A 24854-nucleotide genomic window follows, 5' to 3' on the forward strand; every position below is an offset into this window, starting at 1 on the left:
GGGAAGGGGGAGAAAAAGAGAGAAAAAAAGAGATAACGGAAGAGAAGTTTTTTCCTTCGGCCTCCTCTCCTCTTCCCCTAGTTGAGAAGTTAGAAAGAGCCCAAAAGCTTTACCTCTCTTAAGATAGGTGCTTTAAGGGTTTCAATGTTTACAAAAAATGTCGCAACAGTCGCTTCCCATAAGTTATTTGGCTTTTGTGGAGAAAACTATTAATAATTTAGGTCTCTCCTATTAATTAAATATTTTCATAGTCTGCGGAAGTCTATAAGGCTATTCATATCACTTTTAAATGATTTTGATTATGTTTTTACCAATTAATGTCTCCTTGTTTAACTCTAAAAATCTAAAGAAAAAAGCAATTATTTTTTTTATTCTAAGAATTCAATTTAGCTATATCAATGTGTCTTATGTCAAGATTACAAGAGTTCTTTTTACTATATTTAAAAAAATTAACCCAATAAAACTGTAAAAAAATATGACTTAAAAGCTAAACTTTCTATAATGTTTTTATTATTAAATACAAAAAATTTAATTTTTTTCACGCCTTTAACTTTCTGAAGTCTAAGGTAGAAATTTGGTAAATATTTTAATCCTGGGTCATAAGATTTCAAGAAAACTGGTTATTATAGCTTGAGTGAATTTTTCTTCTCTGGATTGAGAGGAACCTCAAAATAATTGTATATTGTAAGCTAAAGTTAATTTTAACTAAAGTAATAATAGAATATTCATAATATTAAATTTAAAAAAATTTAATAAAAATGTTCTTAAAAAAATAAAAAATATATATCAAAAGTATTTTAAAAAAAGAAAAGGGTAATAATCATATTTAGTTAAAAAATAATAACTGTGTATAAAATACAATAAAAAAAAGTTAAACAATAATAATAATGAATTACAAATATAATATATAAGGGAAATAAGTTATTAGTATGCACAAGCATATAAGAAATAATAATCTAGTTAGCAAGGAATTATTTAGGTGAAAAGTTCTTTTACTTTAAATATATATATATATATTTTTCCAAGTAATTTTTAATATTGATTTAATTATTATTTTATTACAGCATTGATATATAATTGCTTTATTTTTTTTTGCTGCAAAATATTTTTATAGGCCCTTGGAAGCCGTCACTCATTCGGCCTTACTATTGAAGATGAAAATTAATTTTTGTCATTAAATTTATATAAAATAAAATTAACTTAATTTTTTTGCAGTAAAATTTATAATCGGTTTTGCATAGACTATAAAAGTTTTTCTTTACATCGTGAATTATTTTAAAATCAGTGTAATAATTATTTATTATAAGTTGATATAAAATTAATTTTTAGGTGATAAATAAATTTTACACTGACTTTACTATATTTTCTTTTAAATAAAAATTATAGTTTTTACTTTCCGTCAAAGGAGTTAAAGGAAACCTTTTTCAGTTGAAATAAATCTTTGTAGAATACTTAATGTATTAGCAAAAGAAAATATTACTTTAAAATAATTTTTTTAAGTTAGCTATTTACTATAAAATTTAGTAAAAGTCATTTTAATTTACATTGGGATGTACGTCTAGTTTATATATTTTAACTTTATAGGAAATTTATCGTTACTATAAAAATATTAATTTAATTTCCCGCAGTACCCACGGGTGGCACAATAATATCACAACTAAATTCTATATTTTCTAGCTTTCCATTTATTAAATAATTATCGAATTAATTATATTTGTCAATTGTTTTGAATATCCGGTGGCATTGCCTTTTTAATTTACTACAAATGTATCATCCTTGGGCCAACCTTCTACCATACTAGAATCAGCTGCTTCATAAAGTTGATAGTTTTGAGCGACGTTTTAAGCTTGTAATCCATTATCACTATACTCAGTATAGCTTGTGCTTTTCTCTTACAGAGGTTAAGCTGTTTATATATACCGCACACAGAGAGTATAATAAGACAGATGCCTCACGTAGCGAAGACGAGAATGAGAAAGAAAATCAGGGTGAATACTAAACACAACTCTTTGTTTTATTTATTCTCTCTTTTTAACTGTTTATTTTACATTTTCTTTATAGTTAGATCTATTTTGTATCCTTTTTTTCAATTGCCCAAGTTTATAACCCTTGAAGATGGTCTCGTTAAACATTGCTCATTTAAAACGGTATAAATTTTAAGTGCCATTGTAAGGAACAAGTATTAAATATGATCTTTTTAATGCTTTCTATTTATATTATTTACATATTATAGAAAAGACTCTCTAGTAATTTTATCTTCTAAACATAAGCACAAGTTTTTCATTTGAATACCCGAGAGATTGTTTTCCACGTTGGAAATAGTCAAGATTGCGGACTGTAGAGCGTTTTTGGTTTCTTCACGAGCTCCTCCCGATGAATTCGGAGGACTATTCATAAAATATTTGCTTGCATGTGGAGTGCCGTTTCTGTTACTTATTCAGGTTTAATAGAATTTTCAGTTGCTGTTATATTTGTATTCGTCATATAAAACTAATAGGGCTTAACTGAAATTCCTATGAAAGTCACAAAGGAATCTAACATTTATAAAAATTACATTTATACTCATTTTTAAAAAGAGAAACTTTTGACTTTGGACAGCGAGTTAGAAATTCTCCAGTATAATTTATTTTATAATATATTAAATTTTTTGTTTCACAGCATCTCTTTTTAAACGACATCTTTCTCACATGAAAAGAAAACAGCTTTCTTATAGGAGTCATCGTTTTGTTCTTGTTAAAATATTAATTACATCTCAGAATTTCAATCTTTGACTGTTACTGGTGATAACTTTAATTTTTAAATTATTTTTAAAATTTATATAATGCTTGGATTAACTTTAGGATATATCCGAGGCGCGCCGTGAATTGTTAATCACTTTGTTAGTCATAGAAATTACGGAAATTATTTTGTTGAGAAAGTTGTGCAGGCTTCGGGTTCTTTATTGATTACAAAAGTTGAGTTTATTATAAAATTTACTCCATAAAGTATGGAGAAGTTGGAATTTTGATTTTATTTGTAAATAAATTCTAGCTTTCTGCGAATAGTCCGACAGAATTTGTAGTACTACTTATCCCGCTTTGCAAGAATACTTGATTACTAAAGGTCACTTAAATATAAGTAATATTGCAATAAAATTTATATGCTTTCTTTAATGCCCGCTGATTTTTTAAATTATAAAATTAGTTTAATTTGTTCTTTTACTATGTATTATATATAGTTATGCGGATTCAGTAGAATTGAATCAACAGAGACTCAGTAATGGAGATTCTACAGAATTTAAAAATGATTAAAAAACTTCTAAATTTTTTTCAACGAAAAATACTTTGCTGGTCCCAAAAGGTATAGATTTTAATTAAATTAAATGAGAGCATTTACTTTGGTTTTGCAAGTGGTCAGGTACTTCCTCCCATCAGGCTACGTAGGTTGACGATTACAGGCGCTCCGAAGACGAAAATGATCTTCCTTTAGATATTGGTTAAATGGCAATAAAAATTAATTAATTTTTGGTTTTAGTTTTTTTTTGTGCAGAGGAGTTTCAATAAGTTAACGAAAAACTTAATTGTTACTAGTTTGCTTATAAATTTTAATACAAGAGTTGTAGTTTTTTTAAAACACTCAATACAGATAAAAAATTTTGGATCAGGATGAAAAAGTTGAAAATTTTCATATCTTCAGCGACGAGGCTGATAAGTACGTTGAAATTGGATGATCTAGCAGCCCTTGAAAAGTTGAAAAGCGAAAAAGTCATGAATGATCTGCAGTTTTCCGGCGATAACACTCCTCTTGGCCCTCCCGCCAGAATTCGCTTTCGAAAATTTGGCCATCGCCTCTTGTTAATATTAACATCATTTATTTATTTTTTTCTGTAAGGCTATCGAGGTTTGCAATATTTTCTAGATACTCCGTGGAACTCGGAAGAAAATTTACCTTTGGAGTACTCCAGAAGCTTAAAGATTTTTTTAATACCAGTAGAGAATTGCTGAATTTAAATTAAAAATTACTTAAGTAAAATTATATATAATTTTGCTTTAAAGTAAAATTTCTTTGAGTTTGTTAACTTTGACTCGGCGTGCTCAGCAGCTAAAAAAGGAGTGCGGGACGGGATGGTAGTTGACTCTTAGGTTACTGTTTACCTGCGCATCGTTTCAAGGGAAGTATCGGTCAGTCCTTATTAGTAATTGGCAATTTTATATTAAATTAAAGCTTTGCCGTTTGTGCTAAATTATTTTTTGCGATTCGACATAAAGCGACTGTATTGAATATTCTTCTCAAGCACGTGCAGAGCAACTAGATCACAGTAAAAAACAAAGTAGATAAAGATTCTCAAAGCGCGGCTTATTTGCCTTTATCGATAACCACATAATATGACGCTCTTGTTTTCCTCATTCCGCATTTAATGTTCAGAGCAAGCACGCCCTTTTCCCAGCACACGCGTTGCAAACAAGCACAAGCTGGAGAGGTTTGCTCAAGTATTGGCGTAAACTTGCTCTCGTACTTTTGCGAACGAGGTACTTCCACTCTTAACATCCATTAGTCAAGGCCCCAATCCACGCGCCCTATCATTACACGCCGTGCCCGGTATTGGGTACAATTTCTACCAATGGTAGGGCACAGTGTACTTGACACATTTTACTGAGTAGCTTTTAATATTGGCGACCATGGGGCCCTTGCACTCTTAGCAACCGGCCGCGTGAGGTCAAGCGATCCGGACCAAATCTTTTTATTTTTTAATAATGCGAATAGTAGTTAAGTTTTAGCGTTACTGCAGATCCTCAAACGCCTTATTTTGACGGGCGACGTTACAAGATTTATGCCCAGTCTTGTGTTTGAGGTTTCTCTATTTTTATAGAGGTGGTTTTTAACGGATTATTAGTAAGAGGGATCCCAATTATTTCTTACGGCAGGTGAAGTGAATTAGTTTGAACTGGAATCAAAGTATTTAAAGGGGTTTATTCTGGTGTCTTTAGGCACTCATGGCACCCGATTGTGGTATATAGGCGCCTTTAGCCTTCTTGTCGGCCCCCCCAAAGGCTACATGAAGTGTGCCTTCAATGGAAGTCTGCCTGGCGAAGACACCGTTTACTTGAAACTCTATAAAAGGGTCTTCCCCGATTGGGCCTTCCGGCCTCTTGTAGTAAATGATTTTTCGCTGTTTATGCCACTGGTTCCAAATGCAACTGATTTTTGATTGGACGGACTACCGTAGAATGCACAAGACTGGAAAGTCACTTTTATTTAGCTCAAGTGATCTACAATTATGCCAATATGTCTGACAGACTGATCACGCCAACTGCTTTTAAGTGTTCGTTGAAAGTAATTAACCTACAAACAGAAAAAGAACGTTAACTGCTTTTGTTATTTTTTTAATGCTCAAAAAAAATAATTTAAAAAATTAAAAAAAAGCCAACCGATGCACTCCAGCGGCGAAGAAATTTTCAAGGCAGTTCATCAAACTGTCTTGAGGCACAACACTGGTAGCCGGATGCCATTCCTGCATGGCCGAGTTTTATAAACATACGAGGCTTGTGCTACAAAAGCCACCACCATCAGCGTCTTCCGGCTATTAAGCTAACGGAAGCCTCGCAGAGAGGAGTAAGCGAGAAAGAACACAGGCTTTGCCCTCTATGATTCCTTTGTGAAGGCAAATTTTCTAGCAAATTGCAAACTTTCGCTTCAGCTTTATTACTTTCAAAATCTCGACTGCTTAGAGATCCAATAGCCGCAATTTTTCGTATACAACCATACCACTTACATTCTATTTGGTTATAAAAAAATTAAAAAAATTAGAAAATTATCCCTTATTTCTTGAACTACAAAGAATTGTGTATAGATGACTTCGTGTAAGTGATAAAATACGAATTATAAAACTTCGGTTATATTTAGCTGGAAAGCACCCAGCGCCGTATTGGTTTCTCCGCACCTCACACAACTTTTTACTTGTGTTATAAAAATCGTAAACTTCTAGGTGGAGACAGCTTGACTAAAATAGTTTGTTTTTTCTTATAAATTATAGTAAAGCTTTAAAGGTATGGCAACACAGCGTTCTATTCCGCTCTACCAAAAAAAGTATTATAAACAGTTTTTATTATAACAGTTATTGTAATGACTGGAAAAAAATAGTTGCATCTACCTTTGTGTAGTGTCTACAGTAGCAACACGACATGCCTTTTCAGCTTCCAAGCAAACAATTTAAGGGCAACCTTGAAAATACGCTTGCAACTTGCAATCAAGCAGTTGGCGAAATACAACTTACAGCAAGTGTAGTGGTGGCGGCCACTTCAATAAAAGGATTCCTTGAAAAATCTTATAGTTAACATATACGATAAGGTTTGTGGCTATTAATGTTAATTTAATAAGTGAATTGTAACTGAAAGACAGAGGCTCTAGTTAGTTATTAAAAAGGAAGTTAACGAAGTCAAGATGTAAAAACCGGTAACTTTCCTTAAGTCTATGTCTGCCAGAAAATTTATTATCAATACGATCTTCCTGACTTTCCTTAATAAATGTTTTCCCGTAATTATTAAATATACAACGAATGATATCCATCGATGGTCTGTTTAAAGTCAATAAGCTAAAGTTTATCTATCTAAAGATAAAAAAAGTATTTAACTAAGAAAACCAAGATATTTTCCTAAATTTACATCAAAACAGGTGCCGACAGGATGACCAATTTTCTAAAGTCTATAAGTCGATATATATAAAAATTTTGTAATTGTTAATTTGACTTTTTTTATAAAACTCACCACTGAAGCTTGTCATGTACTGTGGTGAACGTCTAAAACAACAACTTTGGATGTTTTAATTCGTTATCAGAAACGGTGTAATCAATTAAAGAAAAGTTCAATTTGAACTAATACAGAGGATTCGGACTTCTATTACACTTATTAGTTGCGAATGGCATTCTTTATGCTCGATCGCGTTAAGAATAGACGTGCTATCGGACAGTTTTAGTGATTCAATAAACAAAAATATACCCCCTTTGCGTTCGCTTTGGAGACACACCTTTGTAACTGGTTACCATCGCTCGGAGTGCGTTACAGCGGAGACCCGTAAATAAGGTTTGCTACTATAAAATGACCGGATGATCTGCGTTTCCAGCTCTTCGTTCTTTAGGGACTTCAGCATTGCTTCTAAAACTAAGGCACATGACGACCCTTGTTCGCGGCGCAGTGGGGAATTACGTACAACTTTCAGCGCGAACTTCAGGAGGGCAGGAGTTGATTTTTCTCACTTGTAGCGGAAGGCTTTCATAAAGGGGTCTCAGGTCCAAAAAGCATACAATCTTCGCTTTGCAGCACAAGAGAAATTAGCTTTATGTATTTCACATGAGTACGACATGATATATTAAAAATAAACGACCTCTTACTACTTTTATCGACTTTTTTGGCCGTAAATGGTTAACAAATCGGCAGAGCGCAGTGTTTTTTTTTTGGTTATGAGAAGCGCCTTGTTCTGTTGAATTTAATCCATGAATGGTGAGGTTTTAATGACGACGAGTAAAACAATGATTACCGTTATTTACTCAAGTTGGCTAGGCAGCACCAAAAAAAAAGCCATCGATGGCAGTTGTTTTCAGCATTTTAGTAGTGTTGCCGTCTTAACTTTGTGGTAATCGTTCAGACCACGTCTGTGGCAGTCAGCCCTAGATCTCGGCTATATTGGGCTGAAAAAAGCTGGCACAAGGAACGCGTCTTTAGCAATTAAAGGTTTTAGGCGGTATACCCTGGGAAGCAAAGAGCTTTATAATGTTTTTTTTCATGGCGTTCAGCTATAATACTGCCATTTTGTAGTGGCAGCCGTGGTTGCTTGCTCCGACATATCGTTCATAGTGACCTTCCATATAAATAGTTTAGGGTACAGCAGTGAGCATCTCCTTAAAGTGCCTGTGTATGCGGTTTAGCACCAGTTCGTACCCAACATTCAAAGACCATGATCGCTTAAATGAGGCACTTCTCAAAGTGTCGGTTAAAACTGTACTTAACTTCACTCATCGTCGTTGCGACGGTTTGGGCTGGTGTTACTGCAACTGCAATGCTGTCAGCAGCGTTCTTCAGTAAAGAGGGTATTGTTAGTAGCGACAGAATTGGCGGGGTGAATTTGCTCAATTGTGAAAGGATAATACAATACCTTTATAGTCCCTTTTCCATCCTCCGTTCGAGCAGGACCTGCATACCGGCGACAGTTTCATCAAGCATACCACTATATGTTTGGAAGCACCCCGCATCCAATGGCATTGGCCTTAAGGTTGTTTAACCGGAAGATGAAAGTAGTCTGCTTGAGGGGCCTATTAATAACTGCGGAGGCCCCTTTAACTGCACTATCAAAGGTTAAGCTCCATCCAATGCTACTAGTAAACAGCTTTCTAAGAGTTGTAAGCTAGTAGCTCAGGATAGTCTTATTAAATATGTTAACTTTTTAAGTAAGTTTTGTTTTATCGTTAGTGGCTCCTTAGCATCTAAATAATCTTTATTTAATTTTTTGTTCTCCCAGTGACATATTTATTACAAATCCAGCGTTTGGTTTGTAGCATCATCAATGTTGGAGGGAAGGATCTCAAACTAGTTTATTTCTAGTCAACATAAATAATATCTTTATTACATAATTTTATGCAGCTTTTTATATATTGGCACAGTTTCTAAGTGCCGTCCTTGGATTAAAAAGAGCGGTAAGTTATCTTTTATCAAAAAAGGTAAAGGGCTATAATGATGAGCAAAATATATAGTCAACTGAATTACTAGCAATATAATAATTGATAAGAAATACTAGTTGGTTTATTTTTATAGTATGCCCAATTTCAGTAAGAATTCGAGTTTACATTAATAAGATCCAATATACATATTAAATATTGTATTTAACGAAGTTGTTCTAAAAATATTTTCAAAAGGTATTGGTTGCTACAACTTTATTGCGAGCATATTCTTGACTACTCGCTCTTTGTAACTTCAATTTAATTATTATAGACTTAATGTACAAATTAATAATTATTTAATAAGTTGATTTATGCAAATTGTTGTCGACTGGTTAATGATCTTATAGTTGTTTTTTTGTTGTAATTAAAATATTTAAATACTAATGCAATAGAAGTACAAATCGTATTAAACGAATGAAAAATTTACAACTAAAAGTTAGCAACTTCGCTTTAAAAGGCTACAATTTACAAGGTTTCTTTAAGTCTTCTATCAATAACTACGCCCAGCTAGAGAGTAAAAGTGTAAGAACATTAACTTTATCGGATAATCATGTTTTTAAATCCAATCTTTATGCATGTTTACTAGATTTGGCTTTAGCAAGTTATACTTCCGAAGGTATTATAATATTACGAAGATAAATTCCCAATTTTATTAAATATTCCAAACAACTGTAACATTTGTATAAACGTATACAATCTTAAAAAAGCAATAAGCAATGCATATAAAATATTAAGTTTCAAACAAATAACAATTTGTACCTTTTTATTATTCACCAGAATTTATAAAAAACGCAAAAAAAAAAATAATATCAACAAGTGCTATAGAAAATTTTTATTTTTTCTTTTTCTCTTAACCTATTAAATTTTTCAATGAAGTCCAGCTGGTTTCCATAACATCATCCCAGAAAGTAAAAAATGGTTGCGATAAGTTGCAGCTATAAAAATAAAAAATATATATTCATCATAACCACCATTCATGCATGAAAACCATGATCCAAAAAACGTGAAGAATGCTCAATATATAGAATACTATAAAAAATATTTTACTTTTGAAATATTCGAAGAAAAAAATGCTTCATTCTTACATATAATATTTTTTATAATAAAAATGTATCGCCAAAAATTGCTGTGACTCTTAACTATACTTTGCTCTCTGCAGCGCGTGCTTACCGCAATCCCTTAAAAAACTTGTTTTTTAGTGAATTTTTTATGTCTATTTCATAATAAACTTGTAATGGGCTTTCATACTATTTTATTTATTGATTTTTTTTATGTTACGTTAATAAAGTGGAATAAATATAATATTTATAAGCAAAAATGCAGCGAATTATTTTTAAATACTGCAAAGGGATTGACTGGGAAGAGCAAATTACATCAGCGATTAAAGGTGTCTTCAAAGTAGAAAAGCATGCAAACAAAAGAGCAGTTGATTGGTGTTCTTGAGGGTTGAAATGCCACGACTCCACCGAGCGTGTCCATAAAAAAGCCTTAAAAATATATTCATAAAAATATTTTCATAATAACAAAAAAATAAAATAAAGTTATTTATTATAAAAAGTTTATATTTATACAAAATTTAAGTCAACTTAGAAAAAATAATCATAGGGGTTTCACTTCTATAACAAAAGAATAATAAAAATCGTATATATAAATAATACTACAGTTATTTATATTTATTTTGAATAAGATTAAGAAAATCTAAAAAACTTAGATAATTTTAAAAGAGTAAATAACAAAAATTTTAAATTATTATTAACTAAATTAACTTAAATTTTTTAATATTTTGTTTATATAAAAAAAGTTTAGTGCTTAAGTGTAAGTAAAAATATAAGTAAATTCTTAACATAATAAGAAGTACACAAAATTCTTAAAAACGATTTATAATTCAAGTTTATTAAAAAAATGTTAAAAAAAATTCGAATTATTGATTTGATTTTTAATTACAATATAAAAATTATTATAAACATTTATAACCTTCAAAAGGATGATTGTAAAGAGCTCCAAGAGAATAAGGGCAATAAAGTCAACGATGCCAAGAATGAAAGTTATTATAAGAAATTTATTAGTATGAGCCCAGCTAATTAAGTAAAAAGTAAAAAATAAATATATATAATGAATTTAATGTAGTTCAGAAATTAACAAATATATATGTTTAAAAAATTAATTAAATCTCCAAAAATATAATATATAGTGCCGATGAAACCAATATTGTAGCTTTTATACTAAATTTAAAATTTTTAAAAAAAAATTAGAAACTCACCTCCACTAAAGGTCCTTCAAAAGCTATAAAGCTAAAAACTTCAAAGGAACATGTTGAAAAATAACCCACTTTCTGACTTCCCTTAAACTAACTCGATTTTTGTCTTCTACAGATTTTTGAAGTATTCTAAGTGATAATAAGTAATATATATACACTAGCAAACGATACCTATAGAATGGAATATTTATAGTTCTCGTATATAGTCATTAATAAAAATTGCAATTGATATTACTATTACGGCTCAGTTTTTTTAATTTTTAATAAGTTAACGATCTAGAGATACAATAAAATAAAAGCTAATGTAATCCACCTCCAATTTTCAGAAACTTTAATAGACAAAAATAGATGTAGAAGAATTCCTGAAACGAGAAATAAAATTTGGCGATGGTATAGGCATTAAAGCTCCTACAAAAGATTTAATATTTCTTAATATAAATATTATTACTTAAAGAGTATAAAGTAAAGAACACCTACAAGGCAGAAGGGTTCACCACTTTACAAAGTCGCAGCTTTAATGATAAACACTAATAGTTTTCTTGATAATTGTGCAAACCAGATTAACAAGAAACTATTGGATAGCTTACTGTAAAATATATTATTAATTTGTCCTCAGCATCCTCTCGGTTAGCCAATGTTTATTTTATTGGATAAAATAATTTTCTTCTAAGCAAATAGCTAGCCAATTTACTACTCAGGATATTTGTTCAAATGAAGAATGGCACTTTGAAACAATTATAAGGTATTCGTTATATATTAAATAATAAAGCAAAAACGCGTAATGTGATAACCTTAATGTTCAAAAGTTTGTTAAAGAGTCTAAAATATTTTTTCGTTTTTGTTTGCTTGGAGCTTTACTTTAAGAAAACGAATTCAACTATATATGTTCGTCAAGTTTTTAACGCTAGTAATTTCCTATCTTATTTAGTATTTTGTTATGTTAATTTTGAAGTATGAGTAATCAATTAGAAGATCTAGTTAAACTTGGCTATTATTTGGTGAGGTGCCGATTTTATATAGTATATACGCGGTTGTATATTACATGATTTTTTTAAGTGGATCAAGGGTGCGGATGTAAAGCAACATAATTAAACAATATTCTTTTTTTCGCAAACTTTTTAGCTTTAAGTTTTATAGTTTAACTTAGAGATTACGCAGAGAGAGCATAATTAACAACTAAAAAAGTCTTTACCAAAATGAAAAGTCAGACTATAGCATTTTTATTTAATTTTTGTGAATGTGAAGTTCATATCTATCCCGGAACTAATTTGTCCTAGAAGTCTGGACAGCGTCATTTTCTATTGTTGACGCTATTGAAAAGATTAAGTTCAGGAATTACTTATGGCAGAAAGGATTTAACAACAGGGACTTAAAGATAAATTCTCGCTAAGGAGTCGTGCATTAAAAAGTAGTAAGCAAGTATTGTTTAAAAAGCTTTTTAACCTAAGGAATTTTAGCACAAAGCAAATATACTTCTATGGCATTCTGACCCTTAGCATTTTTGTTAAAGCTCGTTTTATCTAATATATACCCTGACGCTTGTAAATAAGAGGTCTAGTTTGTTAACATGGAGGGCGATATTAAAAAAACAAAAATGTGAAAAGTAACTAACGATTTAAATGTAAAGTTTTCTAATTTTTAACATTTATATAAGTGATATACTGCAAAAAAAGTTTTTAATAAGTTTTAAAGAAAATGAGGCTGAATATTAAAGTTTTAAAAGTTCGACTGAGTTTTAGATTCATTATTGTTTATATATGTAGGATTTTAAGGCTTAATTATTTTCTGGAAAAGTTAACTTCTCATAAAAGTCTTTATTTTTTGTAAAGGAGGGCATCCTACTTAACCCTCCTTCTGACGAGGGAATATAGATTAAGCAGTTTAAGTTATAACAGGTATAACGGCTGTAGTACGTCTAAACGATAAATTAATAAACAATATCAACATTCTTTTTACCGATTTCAGTGCGCTTGTGTAGTTCGCTAAGAGCAATTGGTTAATTTTTCTACTGTTAGACAGTAATTACCTATTCAGACGAAAGGGGCATATTTTAAGCCTTTTAAACATATTATTTTGAGCCTGACATTATGCTACTATTTATAATAATGAAGATTTTTTCTATTTAATAAGTGGTGTTTAAGAAAGTAGGAAAGTATCTATTAACGAGATGATAAAGAATAGAAGTATAACTTATTCAAACCTTTAACTGGTACGAACATAACGTTTGGTAAACTGGAGGATTAAAGAGTTAAGAATGTACCCGACTTATGTGCAGAAAATATAAGTAAAATTTTCTTATAGACCCTTATTATGAGACATATAACACTCAAAAATAAATTTAAATAATTTAAAAAATCCTTGAAAAAAAGTTTTTATATGTCCACAGTTTGCAATATTCATATACACGTTCATACTAAATAAGGGTTGAACGCTTAGTATTTATAGACTTTTATACTCTATTGAAATTCCTCGTAGTATTTTTTTTTATATTTATTTTATTTACAATTTTTTTAATGATAAAGTAGAACATACAAAGTTGTCTTACATTCCATAATACTCGGACCCGCCCCTTCTTTTTCTAAGCTACCACCCCTTTCAACCTCAAATTAGTGCACGTGGTCACCTAATCATTTTTGTCAGTCCTTTCAAATATATACGCTATTCCTACATGCACAGGGAGAAACTCGTTGTGTTTACTTTCTTCATGGTTTGGGCTCCCCTTTCTTATCACGGGGATCTGTTCTGGTCTCTTGTCCGTAAAGGATCTGTTTATTCTGTTCTAGTTATCTGTTGTTCTTTTTGTGTTTTTTTAGTCTGTCCGTCTTTGTTCTGATATACTTGTTTTTCCTTTTATTGTCTCATATTTAATAAAGTCGTTAACATTTATTTGTCTATTGGATATTATTCTTATACACAAAGCACAGCCATCTTCATAGAAGTGACCTTATCTTTTGGCGCGTTACAATACTTGTTCGATGTAATTACAGTCAATGAAGTGCTAGTTGCTTTGATAACTTGTTGGCGCACGAGTAAACCACAACTTTTTTTATCAAAAAAAATGGTTACAAATAGTATATGTCAAATAATACTAAATTGCACCATTTACATATATGTATATATACCTATGTTAATAAAAAAAAAGGTATATATAAAATGGAGATCATAATGTAAACAAATGCGCACTTCGCCAATTTAACTAAATTATAGTCCAACCTAAGTGTAGATGGTGTGATCCACTACAGTGCACAGTTAAAAATAGGAGATTTCCATGAACTGAAGCGTATACGTTTTGCGCCAAATCTATTTAGATAATACTAAAACTGTGTATTTATTTTAACCTTAATAAATAAGAAATTGTTTCTGTTTTTGTTATATAGAGTTCGTTCAGTCTATAGGGCTGAATTTTTTGTGTTGTTATAACCGACTATAGGAGAGTTTAAAAGAAAGCTTAACGTCTAGGAGACGTGTGAAATCAAAAGCTTGATAGCTTCCAAATGATTATTAAATAGACAAAAATTTTATTTAACACAAAGCAGTATACGCTTGATAGTAATGGGCATTTGCATAAATCATTAGATAATAAAGAAGGTCATCTCGCTCTCTGCTTCCGTTTCTTCGTTTGTAATTTGGTCGGTAGCTAATATTAATTGTTATAGACTTTAGTCTACAGGGCTTGAATGTCAAAGACATTGATCGTCTATAGGGCGATCCTTTATTAATTAATTATTTAGAAATCATTGTTTTTAACAATATAATCAATGGAAATATTTATAATGGATTTAGGCTTTATTTTACAATTACATGGCCTTATAATAGTAACTTAAAATATATTGATTTATCAACGAACAATTATGGAAGGGTAGTGCTCTCTAAAAAACAAGCAGTTTCGCTGTTTAATCAAGCTAGAGATAGCCGATTGTTGTGAATATGGTTACACTGTCCAGATCTCTAGACCGCTCGTCAAGGGTGTAGAACCACGAGATTACTACAATGAGATTTTATTTAGTTAGCATAGTTATAATTGTTATAACATTATAAATAGTGATGAACAGTAACTATTTAACAAACTTTTTAGTAATCACTGCTACGTTCCTAAAGGAACAACTGCTTAGTTAGTGGTAATTTTTACTTTACCAAAGTACAGATAACAAATTAAGTATTTCAGGAAAAGAAAATATATTAAATAAAGAGATAATAAAGAAGTCCCCTCTAGTCCGTATAAGTTATTTTTAAAAAGGCTAAGTTTTACATATATTTTGTATATTAGCTTTTTATTTAAATGGAATCTTTCGAAAGTTAGGGCCCCAACCGCGTAGTTCTTACGAGTTGGCGGTTACGCTAAATCATTGAAATTGGCATAAAAGGAGGTAGCAAGTTTATTCAACTATTCTGCAACTAGACTCAAAATTCAAAAACAAAAGAGACTGGGCATGAATTTCTTTTTTATCCTTTTATTTATAATATTTCCTGGTTTTCAATCAGTTCGTGACAAAACACTAAATTTATGACCTCTCAACAGGGTGGTTCAGTACACATTAGCTTTAAGCTTGCTTTCAAGCAATCTCTTAAATATATATATCATAAAAATAATTTCACCCCTCAACCGAATATATTTAAAGCCATTGCGCGGTCAGCGATAGCTTGCGCCGTTCCAGATTTTAACCTCATTTGTCATTGAGCCGAGCGTATATGGCGGTAACATGGTAATACAATAACACAATATACACAACGCCGAAGACACTATTTGAAATATAAGACAAAATAACAGAAATAAAAAAACAAAATAAACATAGATTACAAAAAAAGATTGCATAATACAATCTTTATAAAGTACACAATAGTAAGACACAAAAATACAAACAAAAAAAGACTAACCCTCTAAATCTTCACAGGAAAAATGATCGTGATTAATCCAATCAAAAACCTGAGAATCCACCAATAAAAATACAAGAAAAGAGAAATTAATATTTCAATATAAAAAATTTAATTTCACCTAGCTTATTAATTGGATAGAAAGTAAACAGAGTAAAATTTTATCTGGTTCAATTAAAATTTATTGTATATATATGGAAGCATATATGGACAGACCGAAACTGGTCAATAAAAGCATTCTTGATTTAATATACTTCTTCATATGCGTTTGCGTTTTTATACAAATTTTGGTACATTGTGTCGAAAAACATTACTCAGAGGTACAATTAAGAGGGTTTGATGTAAGGGCACTATAGCGAACAAACCACGGTGCGCCCGTCGAAAGATGTAATAGCTTACTCTTACTTGAAGCAAGGAGACTTTTGCCTATATGTCGTAGGCCGAGGGGATAGACGCGTATGTCATTGGTCGAATACACAACACATCAGCCTCGTTTGTTGTGCAACATGAGTTTGTTTCTAGCACAAGGTAAAGGGTAAAGAAATTAAACCGCCGCCTAGATCTTTGCCGCGATATATTACGTGCGCCGCCACGAGGGCTTGTCGACTATAATGATCCCCAAATACTTTGCCGAGGACACCAAGGAAATTACCTTGTTTGCAAAGATCAGTGGTGGAGTAATGTAGTACGCTTCTACTGTAAAAAGGGCTTGGTCTTTTCTGCGGTAATAGTAAATTCCTAACGACACTAGTTGACAAGTGTCACTAGGTAGTACTGCAGATGCTGGCACACTAGGTATACGACTTTGAACGAGAAGTAAATCGCCGTGCCATTCGCTTAGAGAGCAATCTGCGGAGAGTCGTCAGGCTGTAGCACGTTGCACACATAAAGCGCAAAGAGAAGGTGTGGTCGTAGAGATCCTTGCGGTTCCGGTTGAAAGTGGCCATAGGGGCGAGCATCCGTACACAATACATAGTAATTAACTAAATATGGTAATTCTCCCACGTGCGTGTTCCAAATAGTATGGTTTTAATTAATTCAAATAATTTAAATTATAATTTTTGGTTAATTTGAATTGAAAAAAAACATATTGATTGGTTGAAATTTCTACTTTTGGATTAGCTACCTATAATAATTATTTTAAAATTTTCAGTGGTTGGTAGATTTGTGTTATGTTCTAAACTTTGTCTACAACTATTCTGTGCACTATATGTGAGGTGTGTTTGAGTTAGTATATTGTATAGAATTATTTTTCACTTTATTTTTTAGGTTATTTGGCTGGTAGAATATCAGGTACTTCTCTTTGTTATCATATAAATTTAAATATTTAACGTGGTTTCGTGTTAGCTGCTCTAGTCTTGAGGTTAAACTTTTTGACGGGTCACACAATATTTGTTACAAACATTTACATTTTTATAATATTATTTGAAAATTATAGGAAGAGAAAGACCACGGATGTTAAAGAAAATTTTAAAAAAATCTTTATAATAATTAATAAAAGGCTATTTGTCCATTATAAGGGCTAACAGTTATTTGCGCTATTAAAGCTATATGTTTAAAGGTGTCTACTTTTAAACTAAAACGCTAAATATTAAACGACTAAAATTACTATAATAAACTTTTTATATATGAACTTAGAGTTTTTCTTTATCAATTTATGATTAAACCGCTTCTTGAACTTCAGCAAAGTAAGCTTAAAATTGTTATATTAGTAAAAGTGAGGTAGCATATGTCACCTATTATTTCGCTATACACAAAGTTTAAATTAAGGGAAGTATTTATAGATACTTACATAAAAACATAAACTCGGTGAAAGGTATAACTAAGCTACTTACCTTTGATAGCATACTTATACCTAATGATGTCCACTTAGTAGTAAAACACTTTTTGCTTAAAAAGTAATGAGGAAACTTCTACAAAATATTGCGTTAAACTCTTTCATTCACTTTAAAGACTATTATAAAAGATGGTGTGATAACTGTTACTCCTTAAAAAAAACCTCTTGGGTACTTTTTTTTTAGTATGCATTATCTATTTGTACGAAAAAAAAATGACTACTTCGTACTAAACTATTTTATATATTGCAAATAATTTGAGACGTGAAATAACAACATTTCCTACCAATAACCTTTCTTCCTCGCTATTTCATACATGGGCAGCCACCCTTTTCAAAATTTAGTACTTAGTAACGATGGTAGTTTTTTTTGATTTAATGTTGTCAAAGTTTTAAAATATGGTGACAACGAGGAGTTCTAGACGACCTTATCCTACTAAAGTCCCTTTTACTACTACAAGTATAAGGAAGAAAGCGGTTACTAAAGTTTTGCCTAAAATCTCTACTCATTCGAAACGCCACGAAAAAAAAGATTTAGAAAGTAATTATTATAAAATAATAATAGTAGAACAATGAACTTATTAGAAATTCTTCTTCTTTTTCTTATAAATAAGATACAAATAGTATAGCTACTCAAGAAAGTAACGCGCAGATTGACACCACTTCTTTGGGTTTTTATCTTTAATAATATTAAATATTTTTAATTCTAATAATAAACCAGACAATGGCTCCTCAGGAAAGCTTGCAAATTTAGGAGAATTAATTAATAGCTTTGATTCTGAAGTCATTATTAAATTATACTTTTTCTTTATATTCTGTATATATGAAGTTTATGTTTTTTAAAATATAACCTTTTTTGGCTTTAGCAATTTTTTGTTAACGATAATACAATCTTTTTTTTGGCAAGTTTTCATATGTGGAAAAAAAATTTTTTTTTTGGTTCATATTTTATTTTTTAGAATCTATACCTTTAGTTTAAACTTTTTTTTGCTAACTTTATAATAACTTTTGCAGGTTACTGTGCGCTGCGGAATTATGAAAAATAAAATAAAAAAGTGTGAAACGGAATTGTGCCAAATTTTTGCCTTGGAATTGGTGAAAATTCCAAGGGTCATTAAAAATATGACTCTATTTGAGTTTGTGGTTAAATGTCGAGAACTCGGTGTTTATATAGACTCCTTGAACATTCCAAGGTAGTTATTATTTAACTAATCTTATAACAATTCTTTAGAAGTTTATATTAACTCCTTGTGCATTTGTATAGTAGTTAATGTTATTTTAAAATATTTCTTAGTTTTATAAAAAAATTGCTTTTTGCTGTTAATATAGACTCCTCAAACTTTTTGAAGTACTTACTATTTCTCAAAAGTATTCTATTAAAAAAATATAAATTAAAACAATCTTATTGGTTTTAATGCCTCCTTGAACCTTTTTTTGTGTTTACATAAACAATTTCTTATACATCCTTTAAAGTTATTAAATATATATATATAAATAATTATAATTTTTGGTGTTTACAAGCCTCTTTGTACTTACCTAAGTAGTTTTAATTTTTAATAATCTTTTAATTAAAAATAATGAATGCAAAAAATTATCTGGGTGTTTATGTAGACTCTTCGAGCATTGTTAAAATAGTTATTATTAAACTAATTCTTTTAATTTTATAAAAAAATTTAATTTTTTTTAAATATATTTCTTTTGGCGTAAATATAGATTCCTTGAAATTTTAAAGGTTATTATTTAAAAATTAATTAAATTCAAAAATCATACAGGTAAATACAATTTATTTATTAATGGATATTAGAAGAAAGCTTAGCGTTGAGAGTTTTTTATTATAAGTAAAACTATAACAAGTTTAAAAAAATAGTAACAAAGATTATTTTTCATTAAAAAAATAATATTAGTATTTAAATTTAAGTTAGTTATTGGACAATTTTTATTGTTTTTAAGGTAACCAGAATTATTTTTAACAATTTTTTTTGAACTATACTTGAAATATTCTATCTTTCAATTAAAAAAAATTTTTATATAGTAAATTTTGTTTGTGGGTAGAATTAAAAAAAATTGATTTTTTAAGTCTAGTAATCCTAAAAAACCGTTTCTAAAGTTTTATTTTTGTTTAATTTTAAATCCATACTGTTAGTAAATTATTTATATTTGTGTTTCAAAAGTTCTGCTTGGAGCTCTTTTGACTCTCTTTTGGAATCGAAAAAAACTAAATTATTTGAAGCTGAAAACTTTAAAGAAAGTCGTGATATACACACATAAAATTCTTATAAATATCTATAATTTTTTAAAAAATACTGTTGAAAAGATTTTAAGTTTTGCAAGTATATTTTATTCTCTTTATAATATTTTACTAAAAGTTGATACTGAAGGATAAACATAAATGTTAAAAACATAATTATATTTAATATAACTAAGAAATATTATTGAAAAAAATTTTCATTAAAATAAAGTATTATAATACCTGTTGAGGTTCACTAAAATTTGATCTATTATTTAAGAGATTGTAACTGCTTTGTTTTTTTAAGGAAGAATAAAGAATAATATATTTAATAGAAACACAGTATTATGAAATAGCGTTGACCAAAATAAATTTTAGGAATTTTTGCTATTTTAAATCTCGTAGCGATAATGAATGTGTTTAAGGACTTTTTAAAAACCCAAGTGAAAATTTTATGACTAGAACACAATTACCGAAGAACTTTTTTTTTTGCTATTTAATTTACCTTCACGCGTTAGAAATTGGGTTTTTAGGTAATTTTTTAAAAAATAAAGTATAGTTAATCTTGAACTGTACTTTTTTAGTTATAAAAGGATTTACCCGTAGTAATTTTAGTTTATATGCTTATTTAATTATCTTTTAAAGGTAGTGGTTGTGTTTAAGGAATTTAAAAAAAAAAAGTATAATTTAACTTTAATTCGTTTTTATTAGTTTTCAATTGCATTTTCAGACTGAATTTTAGTATATTGTTTCTTTTTAATTTTTAGGAGTAGTAAAAGTGTTGTATTTAGGATATATAACTAAAATTTTTAGTAGTTGCCAATTTTTTTAAATTTGTACGCTAACACACAAATGGATTACTTGGTTTATATTTAACTAATTAATTTATTCTCAATTTATTTATATAATATCTTTGAAAATTTGCAAAATCGGGTTTTAGTGAGGACTTTATGTAATTTTTTTTTTGAATTAATAGTTTTTCACTTTTAACTAATTAAGAAATATGTGAAATAACACCGACTTATCCACCTCATAATTATAAAACAGCTTTTATTAAACCGAACCTTTCTATATGCTCATAAATACTTAGTACTTCTTCGACTTATAAAAGTTTTACTAACACTAAATCCTGTTTTTATATTCGCTAACTAGCAATACAGTTATGAAGTAAGTAAGTTTTTTAACTGACGCTTATAAGAGTAAATAAGTTTTGTTTTTCCTCTAATTTTAGTCGATTTGCTCTAGGAAGACTTTAGAATTTTGCTAGATTACATTGGTTGCGCGCTTGTTAAAAACTTAAGTTTCCTAATCTGTAGAGTTAATTTTTTAATTAGTATTGACCCACTTTTATAGTATAAAGGGATCTTAACTAGGATTTAAAATTTGTTTCGTTATTAGTAAAAATTATTTATGAGCGTTTAAACTTTTTGCTTGTTGAAATAATAAATCTTAAAGTTTTCCTATTTTTTTTTTGGTGGGTATTATAGAAATGATTTTTATATATATAACAAGTTATAACGAAAATAATAATTATTATAACTTAAGTAATATTATTTTTATTGCTTTACCTAAGTTTCTAATAAACTTCTTTTTACCATTTATATAGAAAATAGTTTTAATTTTTTTTTCCTAAAACAACTTTTTCTTTTAGATTTTAAAACAGTTGTAGAGACTAACACTCCTTTTAAGCCCCTTAATTCTGTATTACTATTATTATTGTAATTATTATTATGTTCTAATTATATCTGTTGTTAGTCCACACTGCTTGCAACCCAGAGAAGACCACGTGGCCTTCTCACGTGCGCCAAATCGCAACCGTATAGCTCTCGTTCCCCCTTCACACCCTTAGTTGGAAAACCGAGTAATAATAACGCATCAGTGAACTTTTTTTTTAACGAATAAATTAAGGAACTTCTAGTAATATTAAAAGTACATATAATACTAGTAATAAATAATAATAATTACTATAAATATAAGTACATTTTTTTCTGCGTAATCACTTTTTATTGGTCGCAGCTAAAGAGGGCCTTGCCGATCTCAACGAATCGGCTTTCTCTATTTTTATGGAAGGTAGCTACTTTACACCGTTTTTTTTAAAGAGATAAAATATTGAAAATATTTATAAAACTTGCAGTTGATATTGATAAGATTAATGATAATTACTATAATAGTAATAATAATAGTAGTTATCTCTGAAATCGTTATGGATAATAACTTTTTTATTATTTAACATAATTTTTTTAATTGTATGTTATTAATATTTATTAAACTTTTCTGTTTTAATATTAATACAATAAAAATAATTTTTTTTATTGTTTTTTTAATATTTATTAAAGTTTTATTAATTTTATTGTATTATTGAAGGGATTATTAATAACATTTTTAATAAATTTTACTAAAACTTTTACTTTTTTATATTCCACTTTTTGATTATTTATGTGTTGTTGAAATTGACGCTTGATTGGTGGAAACGCGAAATTGCCTTATATATATTAATTGTAAAGGACCAATCACTGAATTTTTTATCTTGATTTTTTTTTTATTTTAATATAATTTTTAGTTTTTATTATTGCTATTAATAATTTTTTATAACTTATTATAGAACTCGCAGCTTTACTTACCTGTCATTATTATGTATATACAATATTATATATTTTTATAAATAATTTATATATGTTATTTACGTTGAGTTGCTTTTTAGTGTTTTTATATTTTCTTTGGTTTTTAAAAACTTTTATTATATTTATAGTGTTGTCAATTTGTATTTATAGTACAGTTTCATTTTTGTATTTTTTCTATAGAATAGTGTTAGTTTGTAAATATTTTTAACATTTTCACTATTTATTTTCTTTTATTTATTGCTAATTTTACTTTTTTTGAGTTAATTTTCTTTTTATAGTTATTGTTATGAATATAAAAAGTTATTATTATTATTATTATCCATAACAAGACTTATAATTTTTTATTTTAACAAAAAGTTTTATTATTACTATTATTTATATAAGTCTTCAATTTTTATTACTATATTAATTTATAGGCGAAAGCAGTTCTTTTAAAGGGATTGCAGTTCCGTTGGAGTCTGGCGATGTAACTTTTCTTATAAATTTTATTATTAGTTAGTATTAATCTAAATTTTTATTTCTATATAATTTTATTTAAAAAAATTATTTCCTTTTAATATTATAAATTTTTTAATAATTTTTATCAAAAATGAGATTTATCAGTCTTTAATGCATTTTAATTTTTTTTTTGTTACAAATTAAAAAAAGGTGATGTTTTGGAAGTTAATTGGTAGGCTTAAACTAAAATTATTTAACATTAGCTTTATTTGTTACAATTTATTATAAAAAGCACTTTTTAGGGAGATTATTTGGTTGTTATTCCCGCTGCTGATTCCTCTAATTGTTACAAATAATTTTAAAAACCACCGATTTAAGGTTATTTGGTAATTACTAGGTAAAAACTACCAATTAATGGTCAGCTTTTAATTTGTTAGAAATATATCTAAAAGTACTTTTATAAGTTACAAATAAAGCTAAAGTTATTTATCACTGTCTAGCTTTTGATTATTACAATATTTTTTAAAGACCCGATTGGAAGCTAAATGGTAGTTTTAGGCTAATTGTTACAAATACTTTTAGTAGTCACTTAGTGTTATTTGGTAATTTTAACCTGAATCTATTAGTTAATGGCGATTCTTTTACTCTTTTTGGTAGGTAGATACGGATTTTGTGATTGGCAGTTTTTCTGATTGTGCTATAATTATTGGTTTAGAAGCCTTACGATAGTGAGCCCATCGAACCACTCCAAGTAAACAAAATCCCAACATTTAATTTTGCTAAATAAAAGTTTAAATTTCATTTTCTTTTTTTATAAAACTTCTGTTTTATGATACAAAAAAAAATTTCAAAGTATGAAGATGGACTATACAAACTTTTAGTAAAATGTTTATATAGATAATATTTATGTAATTAATTTTATATTAAAAATTTTATAATAATACTGAATAAAATATAATTTTTTAAAATTAGTAAAAAAAAGCGAAAATAGTTATTAAGGTGAATAAGTTTTTAATTATTATATTATTGAAATAAAAAGTACATTAAGTAAAAAAAAAGAAATTATAGAAAGAGAAATAAAAATATAGTAAATGTATCATAGCCAATCAATTTCTCTAAGTTATACAATAGTAAGAGTTGGGCCAATAAGTATATAAAATTAAAGAGAAGGGACGCTAATTGAACGAACCAGCGCCTTTAAGGCGCTCTTGGGAAGAGTAGTGCTGGCAAAGTATACAAGTAAACACGAATCAATAAAAATTCGATCGAAAAATATTACAAGAAAATATAAAACATTATTAAAAAAAAGTATTAATAAAATTATTTTCTACAATTTTTTGAAGAAAATGATTAAACTTTTTATGCGGGCCACTGCAAGTATTTTATATTAAATATTATTTTTATTCTTAAGTTATACTCGCGTGCGTTTTAGTACGTTAAAAAAAATATAGAACAGTTTTTACTATAGTTCTCTTATTGAGTTTACTAAACCTTACTTATTATTATGAATAGGACTTATTAATCAATGAAGACACTGACTTTAGTAAAGTGGCGCAGGGAATTGGTAAGGAAGCGCTTCAAAAAACAGTGCAGAGGCTATTAGACATGAAGGAGCAAGTCTCTAAACTCGTTATGCAAATCCAAAGTGAGGCTTCCAGCGTTTTGTCTTGACTATAAAAAATAAAATTAAAAGTATTTGTCCCAATTTTTATTAATGCCCGCCTATGCCGTTTTTTTTCCGCTGCACTTTTCGGGTTATTAAAGTATTAAAAAATTATATATAACAAAGCAAAATACATCGTAGCTGCACTTCATATCTCTTTTCTTGGTGGCGACATATAAAAGTATTATAATTATTATGAAAAACTCTTGAAAAGTTGCTTGGGATTCTGCTATTGTGGCGTATGTAGTTAGCA

General features: G+C 29.0%; 1 protein-coding gene and 3 long non-coding RNA genes across 4 annotated transcripts; 1 reads left to right on the plus strand and 3 right to left on the minus strand.

Moving 5' to 3' along the window:
- Window positions 1-5237: 5237 nt before the first annotated feature.
- On the minus strand, window positions 5238-6353 carry LOC135119615 (uncharacterized). The gene is made up of 4 exons (XR_010278291.1): window positions 6254-6353; window positions 6131-6200; window positions 5409-5755; window positions 5238-5322 (listed from the first exon to the last, which is right to left on the minus strand). It is a non-coding gene; the product is annotated as an uncharacterized LOC135119615 (long non-coding RNA).
- A 96-nt stretch (window positions 6354-6449) lies between these two features.
- On the minus strand, window positions 6450-6925 carry LOC135119616 (uncharacterized). The gene is made up of 3 exons (XR_010278292.1): window positions 6744-6925; window positions 6611-6681; window positions 6450-6553 (listed from the first exon to the last, which is right to left on the minus strand). It is a non-coding gene; the product is annotated as an uncharacterized LOC135119616 (long non-coding RNA).
- Window positions 6926-9986: 3061 nt separating this feature from the next.
- Window positions 9987-11044, minus strand: LOC135119584 (uncharacterized). Its single transcript, XR_010278284.1, has 3 exons — window positions 10950-11044; window positions 10664-10766; window positions 9987-10176 (listed from the first exon to the last, which is right to left on the minus strand). It is a non-coding gene; the product is annotated as an uncharacterized LOC135119584 (long non-coding RNA).
- A 6977-nt stretch (window positions 11045-18021) lies between these two features.
- On the plus strand, window positions 18022-24609 carry LOC135119603 (uncharacterized). The gene is made up of 10 exons (XM_064044007.1): window positions 18022-18193; window positions 18267-18323; window positions 18374-18435; window positions 18667-18845; window positions 19824-19900; window positions 21531-21580; window positions 21635-21740; window positions 21896-21949; window positions 22917-22966; window positions 24451-24609. Exons 1-10 carry the CDS (start codon window positions 18052-18054, stop codon window positions 24607-24609), a joined length of 936 nt encoding a protein of 311 aa, XP_063900077.1. The 5' UTR covers window positions 18022-18051.
- Window positions 24610-24854: the final 245 nt, after the last annotated feature.

Source organism: Zophobas morio, unplaced genomic scaffold (assembly GCF_036711695.1).
Source record: "Zophobas morio isolate AGI-343-1 ecotype UQ-CSIRO unplaced genomic scaffold, CSIRO_AGI_Zmor_V1 ptg000276l, whole genome shotgun sequence".
In the NCBI taxonomy this organism is placed as follows: domain Eukaryota; kingdom Metazoa; phylum Arthropoda; class Insecta; order Coleoptera; family Tenebrionidae; genus Zophobas; species Zophobas morio.

Coding starts and splice junctions, on each gene's coding strand:
- LOC135119603 (XM_064044007.1), top strand. CDS start 18,052: ATGGTGACAACGAGGAGTTCTAGACGACCTTATCCTACTAAAGTCCCT. Junction 18,846..19,823: donor GACTCCTTGAACATTCCAAG/GTAGTTATTATT, acceptor GTGTTTCAAAAG/TTCTGCTTGGAGCTCTTTTG. Junction 22,967..24,450: donor TTCCGTTGGAGTCTGGCGAT/GTAACTTTTCTT, acceptor TATTATGAATAG/GACTTATTAATCAATGAAGA.